Here is an 18,911-nt window from a genome sequence, read left to right as displayed (position 1 = left end):
ATTGAAATTTAGATTCTGGTATTATGCATTATTCTTTACTATTGTAAGACACAGAATCTCAGAGGAATAACTAGAATCCACTACATTAATAAATCTTTTTCTGCATTTTCTGTCTTTAACCATACCAACCAGGACTTTAATGTTTTATATGTGCACTTCATATGTGCATATAAAGCAGAAAAAAAAACACTTTTCTGGTTTTCTATTTTGTGCTTTGTGAATGGCTGAGAGATAAAACAACACCATTACCATTTACTTTGGAAGACAACCTACCAAAGTAAATGCATTAGGATTCCGATGGGACCCACTCCGTTTTTTTTAACTCTCTTGCACTTGAAATGCCTGCCTAGTGTTGATGACAAATATGTTGATAATAGGATAGATGGAAGCCTAAATACCCTCCGAATCTCTAGTGGTGGATATTTAATTGGACTAAGGGTGTATTGCTATTACATTTTTACATTGTGTGCATGAAAGCAGAACAAAAAAAAGGAACAAATATGTAACACATTTTTAATTATTGTTATTTTACACACAGGAAAAAAGGGAAGGTCCACACGCCTGTGCACACATCACCGTGCGTAAAATAATAATAACATTTGACAGCTGGCACCAGTGAAAGGTTCTAGTACTGCTCACTGCAGCCCCTATATATTCCCTATGTGGTCAGCCACATGGAGAATGCGGCATCATTTCCTGCCATGTGAAAGCCGTAAATCCACCGCAACCTCACTACCCATGTGAATTAGTCTTAAAGGGTGTAAAATATTATTTCAAAAATCAAGCTACATTTGAACATTAGTTTTATTCAATCCAATAACCATCCAGTCAGTTACAAAGATGTTGGTAAGTCTAAAAAATGCACAATGAAAAGGGGTAAACAATTGCAGAAAGAGTCCTTGCAGTCACTTTTAAAGAGTTTACAGAAGTGGTGTCACAGCAGAAAAGCAGCCACTGTAGAATGATAATCTGTTTAGGATGACGAGAGGAGACATAACCCAATAAAACACATTACGCATGGGGGAACAGCAGCAGGTCAGCATGGATAAAATGTATTCCAAATTAAAAGCTAAGTGAGTCACATTTAGTTGGGATTAATACAGTGATCTGTGGCCATCCTTCGAAGGTACTGAGCTGGCCTTTTCTTCTGATTGCATTTCTGCTTAACCTATCTAGATTTCCCTTTTAATAATACAGATGTCCTCTACTATTTGTAGGGATTAAATGATGGGTGGGCAAGATATAGCATACAGTTTTAAACAGCAAATTTTCCTGTTTTCTTCTCCGTGTGCAGTCTTGCCGTGATAACATCAGTTGTTCAAAAGGAGCCAGAAATTGCATTTTGAAATGGCTTATTGCTTTTTTTCAGTCCTCATATGCAACTAATACAAAAAGCGTTAGCGATATGTTTGTTTTGCTGAGGCCAAGCAAGAAAAAAATAACGTCACTGCAGCTTAGGCATATTGAGTGTACACAGAGGTTACTGCCTGATTATAAATGAGAGAATCTATCAGAGCTCTGCTCGCTGAGGTGCATTAGGAAGCAATCCAAATTTTCAATTGCTAGGTGTTATTTGCTGAATATTAATACCAAACTCCCGTTGGATAATCTTTTCCCTCCAGGATGTTGATTTTAAGGCCAGATTCCAGTCTGATAAAGCTTCAAAAAAAAGGAAAACACAAGTAGGCTGTTTATAGGTGAATCCTTAAAAGTAAATGGACTAAACAAAAAATGCCATTTCTTTAAAATAACTTCATAAATGTTTATGTGGGAGAACTTGGGCCTGCACAAACGAATATAAAATATGGTTGAGGATTCTCTTTATTAAAGTATATTAGAAATTAAAACATACAACTCACTCATTCCCACCTCCCTTTAACGGACTATCAAAAAAAACTATGAATACCATAACATACCTGTCCCCGTCTAACAAAAGTAGCTTAATTTACATGTTATGACAAATTAATTAGAGCCTGTCAGGCTATATATATATATATATATATATGTATATAACCCATATAATTTTTTATCATTCAGTATCTTTCACATTAAAACTTCCCTATTATGGTTCACTTTTCCATTATAAAGTAGATTCTAGTAGTTCTAATCTAATATTCACTTTTCAATATGTGACATATAATATACAATCACTTCCTGTAATTTTGATGAATGGCCTTATAAACATGTATGTTTCTAAATTGTATCAATTGTTCAACTTATTTACATGTATTTATATTTTGCATATACAGACTTTGTGTCACATTTACAACTGTTATATCAGACGCAGAGCTACCCCTGAAGAAGCCCTCATTTGGGCGAAACGCGTCGGGTTCGGCTTTCATCCGGCTACGCTTCACTTTTTACTATATTGTCCATATGTTTTCAGTTGTTATATTTAACCTTATATATTCATAACATAGGTTACCTTTGTCTGGTACTTATCTGATTGCAAGCAATTTACTCTATGCCAGGGGTGTCAAACTCAAATACACAGATGGACGAAATGAAAAACTTAGACCAAGTCGGGGGACAAACTTGAAATTTATTGAAAAAATTTAGGAAGTTTACTACTTCATCCATAACTAAGAAAAACAAAGCCCTCTACACACACTTTAGGGTTGAAAAGACTATTTTCTATCTATCTATGCAGGCTGTGTGTTGTTCATCCTCTCACATCACAAGTTTGTCTGACACTAAATATTACACTATGCAGTCTCTAATGGATTGAAACAAACACAATGCCCCTGGAAGTCAGACACCATGTGATCATTGCCTATGCTTTGTGTCACATGATGGGTGTACAGGAATAATGTCTATGTATTGCATGTATTGGAAATGATAATGTGAGGTGGTAACGCGGGCGGGCCAGATGTAGTTCATTTTCAGAATTTTTTAGTGGGCCAAAAAAAGGACCTTGAGGGCCAGATTTGGCCTACGGGCCAGAATTTGACACCCCTGTTTTATGTCATTTATACTTATGTTGCTATGTACATTTGATTTTGCACTACAATGATTATGTATTCTATGAGTTTGATCACCGACATCATACAACAAGCACTATTGCCTACAAAAAAACCCACATGTTTCTTTTGTCCCTGTTTAAATATAACAAGCCTGCCAATACAGAAAATATCTGTCAAAGACTTAATTCCCTTTGTAGCCCATATGAGCATATCAAGAAAACTAACAAAACGGGAAATTGAAGACTTTTACCATATGGGAGTGTAAAGGGAGAGGATCCGACCAAATCTTCAAATTAGGAACTAGCAGACATGTGTGTTCTCCTCCCTGAAGAAGCTATGTCTTTTTTTCAACCTGACCTACTATGAAACGTGTCTGGATATAAGACATTCTTGATATAATCCCCTAATCTCATACAATATCCTCCTCACTTAATTTGGTCATCTAAAGACCAACTAAAGACCAGGTGAATTCTGTATAGTACTTGTTTGAATCAAAATTCTTCCTCAAAGCCCTAACAACATATGTCTCCATTTACAGTGTATTTTCCTGCAATTACTCATATTGCATACTAGATGTACTATGTCTTGTTTTATGTGCACTTTACCCACTTGACTTGTAAACGTCAATTGCATTATATTTGCAAAAAAAAACCTATTCCTCTCTCTTTTTTCCATTTTTGATCTACTGGGTTTGCAATAGAGAGACTGTGTGGGAACGCCCCTAGGACTACTTTCCTAAGAACGAAGAGCGAAAAAAGACCCATTACCCAGCTAGAAAGAAATTATAAAAAATTGTAGTTGCTTACTCTCCTGATAAATTAAAAATAATGATCCTAGTCAGACAGATGAGTAAACTTTGCTGGTTCTACAACTTGTATTTTAGGTGTTCAGCATCCACCCTGGACAAGTGCAGGAACTTTCCAGTCTCCTGCCAGTAGGTATATCTGCGTTAGTGAATATAATGAATGTGAATGTGAATATAAGAATGGAAATGTTCTTTTGCAGGGACAAATTTAAACATTCTATGTCTTGTGAAAAGCAATGCACAAACTCAAATTTGATATATATTGATCCATCTCTTAATTTAGTCTCTCTGCACATTTTAGCATTTATTTTCAGTGTTCCCCCAATCACGTCTCTCTCCCCCCCGCCCTCCCTTCTTTTTCTGTCCATTGTACCCTATTAAACCTCCTTTGGTAGGCTTAAGTAATTGAAATATAATGAATGTCCTTTGAGAGCAGTAAAATGTTATATTACAAACTACTAAGCCTAAGACAAAAATAGCACTTTTTTAGGTAGTTTATTGCTCGAAGTACGAAAGCCCCCGTATCAGAAAGACAGCCCGGCAATTGACATTTTCAGATGTTTAAAAAAATTTGCAGTGGCCATCTACTGTTTCCATTACCAAAAATAAACATATTAAAGCTAATATATTTGTGATTGGTACTGTAAATTGTGAAAATTGGATTAACTTAATGTAATTGATTAATCAGTCATTATATATGAAATAAGTATTATTTGTTTATTTAATTATTTTATTATTTGCCCTATTTATGAAAGTGTTGTTCTGCTAAAAAATTATGTTCTTTTTCAGATTTAATAAGTGTCCTTTAGCCTGATTGCCAGTTAGTGTTTTCCACTTTGAAAATAGAATGTAGATAGCTATATTCAACTATTGGAATAGATATTGTTTGTTTTAAACACACCCATAGCCTGTTTTGCACTTTAAATATAGCAGCGATAAGTGGCCACTCCTGATCATCAATTTACCGTAAATACAGTGTGATGATCAATCATTTTTTGCTACCATAAAAGAAAAAAAAACATTTTATAAGTGTAGTGTTATAAAAGTCAACAAAAAATACAGAGAACATAAAAATGGTGGCCATATATTTGAACACTAGTTTTTGATAAAAAGTCTTTTAGATTTTTAAAAGCACACTGGGTATCGGATTGTTTGTACCTGACTAATAGTGAGATTTCCAAATGTCACTCAGTTTTCAATTCTATCATCAGAACAATTTAGAGCAATTTATACAGTAATAGGAACGGCACCAGAGTAGATTGTACACAGTGGATCCTTTTGCAGCTATGACCTAATTCATACAAATGCACAGCAACAGATGGGTTTTGCCAGACAAACTAGTGGGATTAGCAGGATTTTACAAGAGGAAAAAATAAAACATTTCTGCTTTGGTAGAATTTACAAGATTAGTAACCAATGACCATAAAGAATGATTTTTTAGTCTTTTACTCGTGATCGAGAGAAAGGGTTGTACAGATGCCTGTAATTGGTCTTTGTATGGGTTACATTTATACATTTGCAAAGTTTAGATGAGGACATGTTTCTCTGAAAGAGCATATTGAAAAGTGAAGCTCTATTCATTTCTATCATTTAATTATGTGCAAGGCAAAATCCTGTTTGTTAAAATTCACCTGAACATGGTTGGGATCACATGAATGGCTCCATTAGTTTTCCGGCTCCACTTGCTGGGCTCCACTTGCTGGGCTCTGGGCTTACGGCTCCACTTGCTGGGTATGTTAGAACATATTGGGTATCCAAGTGGAAAAAGTGCTATGTGGGTCTGTCCTATATGTGAGCAAATGAGAAAGTTTGATATCTTCATGCAACTAATTGAAAAGTTGAAAAAATACTATGCTATCATTCGAGATTAAATAGTAAAAATTGTTAACGTTTTAGATGTTTTTAAATTTTTCTTGTTACCAGCTCCAGAAAGTACAATATTTGTAAAAGCTGGAACACCTTACTAGAAAGTAGGCTACATTTTTCAATAGGATCACATTTAGAAATAAGCTAACCTCTATTCAAAGCCTGCTCAAATTGAATAAAACTACTACTTGTCCAGGGTAACTCAGAAGTCTCCATATTTTTGCTTGCTTTGTTACCCACTAAACCTAGTGTTGGTTTCAAATTCGGGTTGTCCTTTCATTCGACCTATATCCTTAAATTTAGCGGCACAAATTGGAGTGTAAAAAAAGGTGTTAAAAAAATGAATGTTAAAGTAATTTATTGAATGTGTGTTTTTTGGGTAACTTACTTTTATTTTTTTACAGGTTATCCCACAATGACAGGATGATTCCCATGTCAGAATCCTCTTGTCAGTGTGGGGTCCCCGGGCACTAGAGGTTAAATGGGACAAGTTTCCCCATTCATCACTTCTAGTTCTCTGTGATTGGCTGAGGAAAGGTAAACCCTGTTGACAGCTCAAACGGCGTCATCAGGATTTTCCTTTCCCCAGCCAATCACAAAGCACTAGAGGTGAATGAATGGGGATACTTGCCCCATTTAGCCATTTCATTGAATGCGGCCACGGTCGATCCGCAGCACTAGAGGTTAAATGGGGACAAGTCTCCCTATTCAAAACTTTTAGTGCTCTTTAATTGGCTGAGGAAAGCTTTCCTTAGCCAATCAGGGAGCAATATCCCTATTTCTGGATAGAGTTTCAGGACTCCCTGTGTTCTTGGATAGAGAAACTCTACCCAAGAACACATACAGCTAGTAAAGGTCTGCAAGAGCAATCAGGGGAGTGGAGCTGTCAGCTTCGCTCCCCTGATTGCTCTTGCAGTTCTTCACCGTCCCTAAAAAAAACCCATTCGATCCCCCGAACAATATCTCCCTATTCGATCGAATAGCTGTCGAATGGAATAGTGAGATATTCACCAACACTAACTAAACTTTCAACCCCCTTTATGACATATATATATATATGTATATATATATATATATATATGGAAAAAAAAACTGTAACAATATCAACATATATATTTACCATATAACATAAAAATTCATTTAACTGCATTAACTGCATAGCAACTATACAATATCATCTTTCTGAGCATGATATAAGGTGCCATAATGTTATCACACATTCTCTAAAGGCAGTGGGTCCTGAAAGACATTACAATCACGCTAACCAAAGACTTGTTGACTCAGCAACAGCAATTTTTAGTCCCCAGGTGACCTGTATCCTATAGGGGGTCGAAATCAGTACCTGCAGACTACTAGACAGCACACTAACCATTTTACTATGCCATTTAGAGGCACCACACCAAAGAAGATCCCCCACAACATTTTTCACAACTGATACCGCTTGCCTTCTAGGACCCCAACCACTGCACATCAACTATGACTCAATTCAGTTGAACTGTTCCAATGAGCATGCTCAAAATCAGGAGCAGGTGGCAAAAATGTTATTTGCAGTAGCCAAAATTCTGACCCCCCCCCCTCGTCCCCATCAATAAACTCAATGATTACCTCCTTTACTTTAAACTCAATTACCTTTACCTCCTTCCTTATCTTTCAAGTTCCTACCTTTTCATGTAGTTGGGACAAACACAGAGAAAAGCACACAGAGACCAATCACAGGGGACCAACAGGTCAGAGGTTTATTATAGGGTCCTAGATATAAACACTGGAAAGAGATAGACTGGAGTAGGGCAAACTGAAAGAATACAATTAGAGCACAGGTTCAGAAATACACACAGCAAGGTTCCAGGGCTGCCTCTCAGTACTCTGACACCAAGATAACTAACAGTTTGAGCAATGCCAGCAGCCAGGCAATCCTGAACCTCTGTTGGGTTCACCGACACAAGGTTCATCAGCAACATCTAGCAAGGAGAGAGCACTACAAATCCCAACAGTTCTCAGCAGCTCTGAGCCATGGAAGCATCACAAATCCCTTTAGTCCTTATAAGGTTTATGCATGGAACACACTACAGATCCCAGCAGAATCTGTTCTGCTGTATCCTCAGAGTTAGCAAAAAAAAGCCAGGATGACACTTAAACTGGGGAATAATTGGGAGTAGAAAAAAGGACACGCAGGGAGCTGGGGGACCCCTTTTCCTTGACAGTAGTATTTATAATTTTTTTTTTCTTATTCGGCTTTAGGACTACCTTTCCTATAATAGTGCATTATTTTTTTAACTTTTTGCTTTACTACCTAGTGATCCACTGACCAATGACTAGCATGTGGCTATGATGTCTGTAAAGTTTCAAAACATTAATCTGTTATGTTGGTGTCAGGTTAGTTACTCATTAGGTACTAAATCCAGGAACAGGATGACAGCCTACATCTTGTGCCAGCAATGGCAGCTTTCAAGTACTTTCCTCAGTTCACTTCACAGAATCCCATCGTCTATGTGATGTATAGTATAGCCATTGTCTACCAATACAAAACGTATTTGTCAGGTAAGCATTGGTATTGAGAATAAACCCCATCCCATATACTTCCCATTTTACTTCATTTCATTTGCTGTGCAAATTAGCAACTTTTTACTATTTACGGACTAATAGCCTCAATGGGCTTGCTTAGTCATTAAGCCCGTACAAAAGAAATTGTGTTTTACAAAATCCTATTAACATGGTAATAGAAAAAAATTGAGAAAGAAGAGAAACCAAAGCTGCATCTTTTAGCATGTCAGAGGATAAGTATATTAGGAACATTGCTCATTGGGTGTAAAGAGTCTCACATGTACACTTTACAAGACAATGTACAAACAGGTTGTTAAGTGCTTGATAATACAATTTTGTTCCAGTAGCCGTACTAATGAGACAATTCATAGAGCTGAATTAATTTTCTTAAAATTGTATAAGACATTTAAAACCATACCATTCTTTAAAGAAAAAAAAACCCTGCTCTTATATAAAAGTAATTTTGTTTATCGATGTGTGCTTCTACTAACATAAATCAGTGAGAGTTCTGTGCAAAAAGGTAGTCACAATAGCTCTATCTGCAGAATATTCTTCATGATTGGAGAAAAGCCCAGTCATGTGACCTTTCAAGGCCTGACTCACCTCCAATCACAATAGTCACTTTGCTACATTCAAGAGACAGACATCTGCAGCACCGTGCACAGAAAACTTGCATTAATTTTTGAAAAAAAAATGGTATTCCATGAAAATACACCTTGGGGCATTAGTTTTTTAACCAATAACATGTTCCCATGTGTAACGTCAAAGCATACCAAGCATGTAGAGCTATCTTCAGCAACCCATAAGAATTCAGCCCTCCCCCTCCCTATATAAACCACAGGCTGGGAGTTTATTTCTCATTCTGATCCTTAATCTTGATGAGGGTGGAGAAGGAGAGAGTAAGAAGACATGGCTTTACACTCTACAGGAATCTTTACTACTAGAAAAAAAAACATTTTACATCAGGATTCAATTTTTTTGAAGCAGGGAGAGTTTTTTAGTTTTTTTTCTGAGAGAGGCTAAGGTTTCTTATCTGCTGAGAGTTATGACTTCTTTCGTCATCCCTGTTAATAGCTTCTCAGAGCTGCTGCTGCTGTGTCATAGCACAATAAGGCAGAAACTGCCAGCATAGCACGGGTAATTTACCACAGTTTACAGTGTGAATTCTCCACTGAGGTTCATGACACATCATTACAGTCCTAATCAGGAGATTTTTCTGTATTTTTCAGATATTACAGTAAACACTTTATATTGTTATTTAACATATTCAGCAGTGCTAATCCTGAGATTCTCCATTCTCACGCTCAAAACAAATTTGAAGATAAATCACTTTTTTGTGATTTTAAAGGTGAATAATTGATTAAAAAAGCTTCTGTAAAAGACCACTTTGCAATTAATGCAGCCCTCAAAAACAGTATATATTGCAATAATTTCACTCTCTCATTAACCCTATGCATTTTCCAAAATTTTCACATTTGTTTAAAATATGTCACTTACACATTTCGTGAAAATGAAAATGGCAGTTTTGCTCATCATTATCAATGAAATGATAAAGTTCATAGCAAACTTTAACAAGTAGTAAAAGCATTTTAATACATTCCCATACTCACTGCTAAATATAAATATATATATATATATATATATATATATATATATGTATATATATATATATACATACACACACACCCTTTCTAAGCATTGCAAATAATTTATTTTCAAAGTTGACAATAGAGACACCGAAATATTAGCTATTTCCCTACGTTCTTATACACCAGAATCTGCAAAGGTTGCTAGGTCTCTAATCCACACACAACAGCTGTTAGAAAGGCCTAAATCAAACTCCTAAGTCCTTGTTAAGAATTATGGAATATTCTAAATGTCCATAATGAAGGTACAGGTGTAATGCAGTGTTAATTGGGTACGGATCATCTTTATTTTTTTTGTTATTTGAACTTGTGGCTTTCTTAAAGCTACGCAACTGTGTTGCCCTTTTTTACATTTTTGTACATCTGTAGTTCGATAACATACCGTTGTACCAGATACAATTTCCACAGCATATAATTGCCATACCAGAAAATGTATTTTCCTATTTTACAGTATTTTCATGTACAGGTATCTATGTATTTCTGTAGCTACTGAAATAAATTGAAGTTGTAGCTCAATGACACAGGTCTGTAGCTGTTCTTCTAGTTGGCTCTCTCCCAGCCCTGTGTATAAAACCTGAGGTCAAATTATATTCAGCAGTTATTTGAAATATGGCATTCCTTTAGATGTGAGGTCAAAATCCCAGAGCAACACATCTTTCTAATGAAGAAAACCTCATAAAGCTAACTCCACTATGTTTACTTTTTAGGGTACTTGGTTCATTTGTATGATTTACGGTGCTGTTGGTTCAACCTCTGACGAGATACTTGCCGGTGTGTAGACATCAGGGAGCATTCTAGGAATGGATTTTTTCTTATGGGGAAATTAGGTGCAGTTTACAGTAAATGCAAATCCTCCTACATGCCTGTTTTGAAACATTTCAGCAACCACAGCAACACGTGAAAAAAAATGCAAAGTTATTTTAGTGCAAAGTTTGATTATCTTTATTTAAAGTGAAGTAATGTTTCCTCGAAAAGAAATATTCAATAATGTACCTCTTTGCTAGCCCATATCATAACTAGGTAGGTGGTGCATAATTGTGCTATGCAAAAGAATAATCCAACGCCAGTTGTCAAAATCAATTTTACTAAAACAGCAGGACTAGTGCATCTATATATATTACTGGGGCAAAGATAAATTGTGTTGCCCTTAGCAATGAAAGGTGATATTTTTCATTGGTATTCCTATCTTTTTAGGTAGGAGCATCAGTTCTTACACCTATCTACATGTATTGGAAAAACATCCTTCTGCATTCTCTGTAATATGACTAGGAATGTGCAAATGAAATTTGCTTAAGCATGTTTCTGGTGAAAGCTTTCCCTAAATCGCACTTCAGTTTTGCAATATGGTTAATGTATGCCAAAATGCACCTTTTATGTGGGAACAGACCACTTTCTGTTATCGAATTGCCATTTTGAGTGACTTTGAGGGCCATGTGAGCACCCAGGGCCAGCCCACTGACTATTAGGAGAAGTTTACAGTGTCCTATTAATACAGTGTCTCTCCAACACCACCATCCTTGCTTACCACTGGTATATTTTTGGGACATGAGAATAGGTCTAGCAAGAAGCTTCCTTAACTGTCAGAGACAATGTGAAGCCCATTGCATCCCAAAGTCACCCTTCATCATAGTCTCTTATTTTTGTGAAAATTTAGGAGAATTGACATTGAGTCATGAAGCCATGGTTTCACTGCACAAGCTTAATTTATGTTAAACATTTTGTCTGGTTTAGACAACTTTTAAGATGGTCTCAAAAAAGTAATTCCTCCGACATAATTAAAATGATCATTGATCATTCCATTCCATATTCATATATGCATGGCCAGATGATAACCTCCAGTTTCATTCATGGGAACTGGTAAACTATTTATGTTGTAACTGCCCTAGAACATTGACATCTGGAATCGTTTTTTTGTGTTTATTATCTTCACTTTCCTTTTCAACAGACTTCATTTTCTCCATTGTCTGACTTTTATATTGACACGCAGAATGCAGTCCCACAACAATATGAAATGGAAATTTGTCAATGATCATTTCAGTAATGCCTCTTAGTAAAAACATTAAACAAAAGTTGTATAGATGTACAAAGGATAATTAAGTAACAGTCTTAACAGAATACCTGTACTCTTTATATAATTGGTATGTAATTTAAATTGATGATTCTGATTATTTAGTATTCATACCATGCTCATGAGTAGCCTGCATTGTCCTTTTTCTTTTCTTCGCACATGGTTAACCAATTCAAACACCCACTTAAATAATCTTGAAAAACTTTGTTTGGTCATCTTTTTGTTTTCTTTAAACCTTGACGCTTTTCTCACAACCATTCTTTTCTTTTCCCCTCTTTTCTCTCTGCTGCCCCTGGTGTTGTCTCATGTCCTCCCCCCTCTTCTCTGTCAATGTCACTTCCTGCTTTTTTTGCCCCTGTAGACCTGTCCGTCAGCCTCCTTGCAGTGATAGTTATTGTGTGTGGCCTGGCCCTGGTGGCAGTTTTTCTCTTTCTCTTTTGGAAGCTGTGGTGGGTGCCCTGGAGGAACAAGGCAGTGTCATCTAATTCGGCAGCAGCACCGCAGAGCGTCTCAACCTTCACCGGGTTCCCCAGTGACAAGGAAGCCATGGCAGACAAGCTGAAGGATGCAAGCAACTTGGGCTTCTTGGAGGCAGCTGTTAAAATCAGCCACACCTCACCAGATATACCAGCAGAGGTCCAGATGTCCATGAAAGAACACATCATGAGACGCACAAGGATACAGAGACAGACTACTGAGCCAGCTTCTTCTACCAGGTGAGCCTTTGTCATGCATTAAGTATTTTTTGCACAACAGCTAAATTTTGGGTTTTAAAAGATGTGACAAATGTTTTTTTTTCATGTTTATGCTTCTGAGCCTACATAATGTAGCCATTGTATATAATAAATGTGGTAGGCCGTGACGTGCTTTAAAGTGAACCTTTCAGTAACTTGTACAGGACCTGTTCCTACCAAAAATGTGCTAAATAGTCACTAGTACTACAATGCTGGCACTAGGAGTGTACATGCCGTCTCTGCAATCCGTACTTTTTTACTTCCTGGCAGTAATATACACTGGTCTTCTCTCCACAACTTGTCTTTTCTATTTTTCTATATGTAATATAATAATGGTAAATAGAAACGTGAAAGCAATATGAGAGAGCACCACAGAAATTTACAATACTAGAACATTTTTAAATGTGTTATAGCACCCTGAGTGCTGAAGACTTTATAAAAGGGTATGTTAAGGCACTACTACTGCCTGTGTTCTCATTCTGAAGCATGTTTAGTACTTGAATGTTCCCAGATCTTGCACACGCAAGTATTTAAATATTCTGAGGAATTACTAATACCTTTTTTACGTATTTTTTTTTTAAAACTTCATTTGTCTCTGTATTTATATTCATTGTATACAAATTCATTTTTAAATTTACCAAATATAATACAATTTTGGCAGGTTTCCAGATTTCTTGACTTCTGAGCCTTTGTTGGGCCAAATTCATTCAAAATCTTTCTATCCCTCCCTCTCACACCTCTCTAACATATGCCACAGCTTTAGACTAGGTCTTATTTTGTAAAGTAAGATATATTCACTAAAATCTAAACAAGGGTATATTACCTAAAATCTACCATGCAGGTCCCTTGACAACATTACTTCCATGTCAAGGACCACAAAGTCACAGATGCAATGGCAGCCACACTGGTCAGTCACTGTCCATTGCCTGTTACAAATATAATTTCATTAAAAAAAGGGCCTTGCTGCAGAGAGAGATAAGAAAAGAAATAAAATGAATGTAGCGTTAGGCGAGTGTGGTTAGTTAGTGGGAGGCAAGGAGAGACTTCGTGTCCTCATGCCCATAAATTAGCTTTAAAAAGGAATAACTTTACAATAAAGCTGAACTAAACTAAAAAAGCCCCTAATCCCACCTGAAATGTCCTCGTTTGGGTCCCACGCCATTCTGTAATCAGCCTTCATTCTGACTTGGAAGAAGTGGTGGATGCCATCTACATCCCTCTTATTTTGGCTACATCACCTGATCTCATACTGTGCTGGAAAAAAGCCCCTCAGGCATGGGCAGAAGGAGCAGCCTGAAGCCTCGGGGAAGCGTGGCAAGGGAATTCCAGGAGGCTCTGTGCTTCCATTCAGTCTTTATTACTGTGGCGGTAATGAAAAAATTTATTTTTATTATACATAAACAGGTTGCCTACCTTTTTATGTAAAGTAAAAATAAAAAACACTCACCTTTACTTACACAGATCCCTCTGGAGCTATCGTCCTTACCGTGTTGTCTCGGGTCATGATGGTTTCTTGCTTCGCTCCAGCACAGAGGAAGCACTAGACAGTAAAGACAGAAGGGAGGGAGCTTTGCCTTTTTTTTGTCTAAAAAAGGCATTTATTGAAAAGTAAAACACATTTTACATGATATAGAAGGGTTGTGGTGATAGGTCCACTTTAAGGGCGCAGAAATGGCTTGTTGTAAAATGCTTTAACTGCTTCTTAAAATGTGTAAATAATTTATTATCTATAGTCTGGCACATGTACACTTTATAGGTACTGGCAAGTATAATTTAAAATGTAGTTACATTACTTTACCAATAGGTAATAAAAATCTAAAAGTAATAGCATTTTAAAGGGGACATGCAGTACTAAAAGTTCTCTAATTATTAAGTCAGATTTTTTGCCATTAAAGCTCAACTAAACATAAAATTTGACAAGTGAAATTCTCAAAGCATTTATGTTGATTAGTGTAAATATGAAAATGTATTTCCTGTGGATTAGAACTTTACAAAATGAAAAACTATTTGTAGCTATACTTAGCTGTAGAGGTTTAGCTGTCTTATCACCTTATGTCTTTTAGTTTCCTGTAGTCAGACAACTGCTCCCCACCTACTACTACTAAGCCCTACCCCTCCTCACATACACATATGGTTTACACTGTACTGCTAGGATTCTTTGAAATGTAGTTGGCATCTATTGTTCTTCCTGCAATATAGTGCAGTGTGCAAACTTATTGGGCACATGTGACTTTTATTTTGGTTATGGGTTTATTTGTGCTTTTTTAATCAATATACTTTTTTGTATAGTAAGGATAGAAATGTCATAGGAGCAAATATTCTAATACTTAATATGTTTGTTGGCATCTATCTATCTATCTATCTATCTATCTATCTATCTATCTATCTATCTATCTATCTCTTTTTATTTCTTTATCTTTCTATCTATCTATCTATCTATCTATCTATCTATCTATCTATCTATCTATCTATCTATCTATCTATATTTGTATCCCTCTATCTTTCTATCTATCTGTGAACAGTTACTACACACTCTTCTCAAAAGTTCTCAACTCTTCTACAACAACATCTCAAACATTGTGGTTCAATAGTTCAGAATAAACTTCTGTATATTGCAAAGCAAGGTGTTTAAAAAGAAGAAAAACTAAATATTAATCATTTTGTCTGTAAAAATCAATTCCACATTTACACTTTGAATTTTACATAGCTACAGAGTTACAGTTAAAATGCATTAAACACACAGTACCTTCCATAGTTATATATATATAATATACCTACAAAAACATAATTCTATTCAGTAATTCAGAATTCAAATATATACAGAAAAACTAATTAAAATAAACAGTCCTTCTCCTCTAATATTTACTACTTTATTCAAAAAATCTTTGCCATGTTTCTACCTTCTTTAGTTATTGCATTTAAGATTAGGTTTGGGAAACAAAAGCTCCCGATGTCTTCATGGGCTAATTTTGGGTACTCCTCATGTTGAAGAGCACATAAGCTAGAATCAATATATCAGTCTCACTCTCAACTCTCTTTCTATGGTTATTCTAGTTTGTATGCTCAGGGAGCCAAACTCATGTCCTTCAGAGAAAATACAAACAGAAGATTCCATGTCTTCATTGAGTGGTTTTTGGGCAGTCCCCAGAAAGTGATGCTGAGGAGTAATAAAGCTGGAATCAACATATTACAGGTCCTACACACGCCTAACTCTCTTGTTATGGGTATTTTAGTCCTATATACCTGGGGAGCCAAACTCGTCCTTCAGAGAAGACCCAAATAAAAGCCTCCCATGTCTTTATGAGCTGGTTTTGGGTACTCCTCATTATCTAGTGATGCTGATGAGCAATTAAGCTAAAATCAACATATTAGAGATCCCACACAGTCTTGGCTTTCTTGCTTATGGCATTTTAGTCCATTTTCCTGAGAAGCCAAACTCAAGTCTGTAGGTTTAAAAAATTTTATTTTGAACTGGGTATCATGGGGTTCAATATGTTTGCTTTTTTAATGAAGAAATATCTTGAGTGTCCCCTTTCAGAACAAAGACATAAGGCCTTATTTAATAAAACTCTCCAAGGCTGGAAAGGATTTTCATAAGTTAAAATGGCTGATCCAGCAAACATGGAATGGATCTTGTTCAGGATTCAAAACATTTACATAGCAAATGACTTTGAAGAACTCCGTTTCAGGTTTCCTGGATCACCCAGCTTTACTGATGGACGTGTATCCTCCCCAGCCTTAATAAATCAGGTACAAAACAACCATAATCCTAAAAAAGGAAATTATTTGCAGTTGAATAAACCACACCAGCTTTTTAGCATACCTGTTAAAGACAAAAATATACAGTTTCTCATTTATCCCAGTCTTTTGCTGGTATCTAAATCAATCTACTGCCGTTTAAAAGGAAGCATTACAACCTAGCATTGTCTTGAAAGTCCAATATTGTTTACGTCTATTTTGCCTGGTAATCCAAACGAGCTGACCTGTCAACACACTTTCAGTCACATTAATTTAGTTATGTCCCAGGGAGAATGTTTTAATATTGGGCCTGGGGAAAGCTGTCAGATACCATTAGATGCCATCACATTGTTGTTCAGGTATTTCCATGTGATGTACACAAGTGAAAGTGACATATTATCTGCTCAACAATTGCTAAACAAGCTGGATTTCTGATCTCTTTTATACTGTAATTGAAAATCTCCTGGATTCTGCTTTAAATTTCAACCACAGCATTTTGTAGGTTTGTAGTTTACCCTGTTCAGCTATGCACTTGTTATGTTCTATATAAAGCACAGTATATGGTCTTGTATAACACAAAGCAAAGTGACAAATATATGATATATAAAGTGCTGAATTTGGTGGAAGTCAATTTTAATGATAATAGGAATAGTTAGGGAGAATTAAGGAAACTTCAGTCAGGTTAAACCATTTTCCTCAAAATAATGTCTCATGAACATACCCACCAAATGCCCACCACCAAGAAATGTTGAGGGATTAGGTAAACACATATTACACCCATCCTGCTGTTTGTTCCAATAATAACACCAAAGCAAAACAACTGAACATACATGATGGTATGCAGTAGCTGGAAAAACCTCTGTTCAGTTTGAGCAACTTTCAGACTAATAGAAGCTCCTCACTGTACACACTACTACACGAAGGCAAAGCAACTACTAAGTCTTTTTCATAGAAAAGATGGATGAATTTTATGTAGCATGCTAATTAAAAACTATTTCAGAGAAGCAGTCATCACTTGTCATATCCCCAAAAATATCTGAACAGCGTGTTTTGTATACCATGTATAGTACATTCTTTAGAATAGAGCAAAAATAACTACTAAGCAAGCGTTGTTTAGCAGAAAATCAGTCAACAACCATCATATAAAACTCTGTTCCCATAGTAACTGTCTGTCATCTACAATTTACAATAAATTACCAAAAAAACGTAATACACCACAACATATTGTGGCCTTAATAATATAATATAGGGCATTAAGAAATATGCTCAGCAGCTTGGCTGTGTCAAAAAAAACAAAAAACATTTGCTCCCAAAACTGAGCTATTAAAGATTAAAAACCTATTAAAGATAACCATTCAAATGGCTAAATTCTAAAAATATTGCTTTAAAATATGATTTATAGTACAATAAAAAATTGCTTAAAGCTAAACTCTGTGCATAATGTAAGCAGCCATTTGTGACCATCCTGCTCTCTCCATGTGCTCACTTTACCCGAGTTCAGGTCACATTACCACTTCTAACTGAACTTGGGGTGCAAGGCTGGAGCTGCCAGGAGGGATAGATTAGAGGGGTATAATAGTAAAGTGGGGTAGACTAGTGCGCTAGCAGTATAATAGTAAAGGGGGAACATACTATGGGGTGAAGAGGGGAATCCTACAGGGTGTGATAGTAAGGAGATTTTAGCCTACATACACACGTGCAGTGGTTCAAGTCCCATAATCGGCTCAGGGCTGGACAAGAATCTGGCGTGTGTACAGTGCTTGTCACCTGTCATCTGAATGACCGTCCTGGTGGATCCGTAAACACTGATTGATCATAATAAAAGTGAAGGGGAAAGAGCGCAGTGGGGTGCCACTCCATGGTTCTCCACCCTCCCCTCTCCATAGAGCAGAATGGTGCTGTATGTACAGCACTTGTTCATGTATCGTGCAGTATTCTGTTGTTGGAAAGGATGTTTCAAAATTATTCACAATTATTGCACGTGTGTACTTAGACTAGTGCCTTAGAGTAGATGAGTGTAATAGTATTAGATAATAATAGATAAGGGAGGATAGACTAGGGGGTGCTTGCATCCACATCTTGTGCAGGGATTCCAAACCTATCCACATCAACAGCCTATCACATTTTTCTGCATGATGATTTGAGAAGGATGTTGGACAATTTAACATGGAGTAAGAATGATGCTATGGAGAAGATATCCCCTGCACCATCTACTATGGTGGAATAAATACAAGTAGCTGGTAAAAGAGCTTTCAGAAAGGCTGATGGTGTGTCAGTGTGTGTGTGTCAGGGTCAAATGGCCATGGAAGGGAGGAGGAACAAACAAGCTAGCTAGTCTAGGTGTGAAAGAGTATAAATCCAGCCTTGGCCCTATTAAAAGCTCTTACAATCCAAAGTCATATTACCTATAAAACAATATTAAAATAAACCCTTGCAAGTAACTGAATTTCATTCTGGAAGGGTTTTATGCCCCAAGATATAAAGGAGGCAGCAATAAGGTACAGCAGTGATATCAGCCTGACTTGTGTGAAGCGTTAGAAAAAAAGGACT

At 36.5% G+C, this 18,911-nt stretch overlaps 1 protein-coding gene across 1 annotated transcript in view; it reads left to right on the top strand.

Annotated features, from left to right (window-relative positions):
* Positions 1-11,841: 11,841 nt before the first annotated feature.
* The window catches only part of SYT6 (synaptotagmin 6), a 69,959-nt gene continuing 62,889 nt past the window's right edge, over positions 11,842-18,911 (top strand). Inside the window, exon 1 of the mRNA XM_072426113.1 lies at positions 11,842-12,605. Within this exon, the coding sequence (XP_072282214.1) occupies positions 12,220-12,605 (386 nt within the window). The 5' untranslated portion in view covers positions 11,842-12,219. The remainder of the gene's footprint in view (positions 12,606-18,911) is intronic.

Source organism: Pyxicephalus adspersus, chromosome 1 (assembly GCF_032062135.1).
Source record: "Pyxicephalus adspersus chromosome 1, UCB_Pads_2.0, whole genome shotgun sequence".
NCBI classification, from domain to species: domain Eukaryota; kingdom Metazoa; phylum Chordata; class Amphibia; order Anura; family Pyxicephalidae; genus Pyxicephalus; species Pyxicephalus adspersus.
Note: the sequence above shows the minus strand (reverse complement) of the source record. Positions and strands in the feature narration are given on the sequence as shown.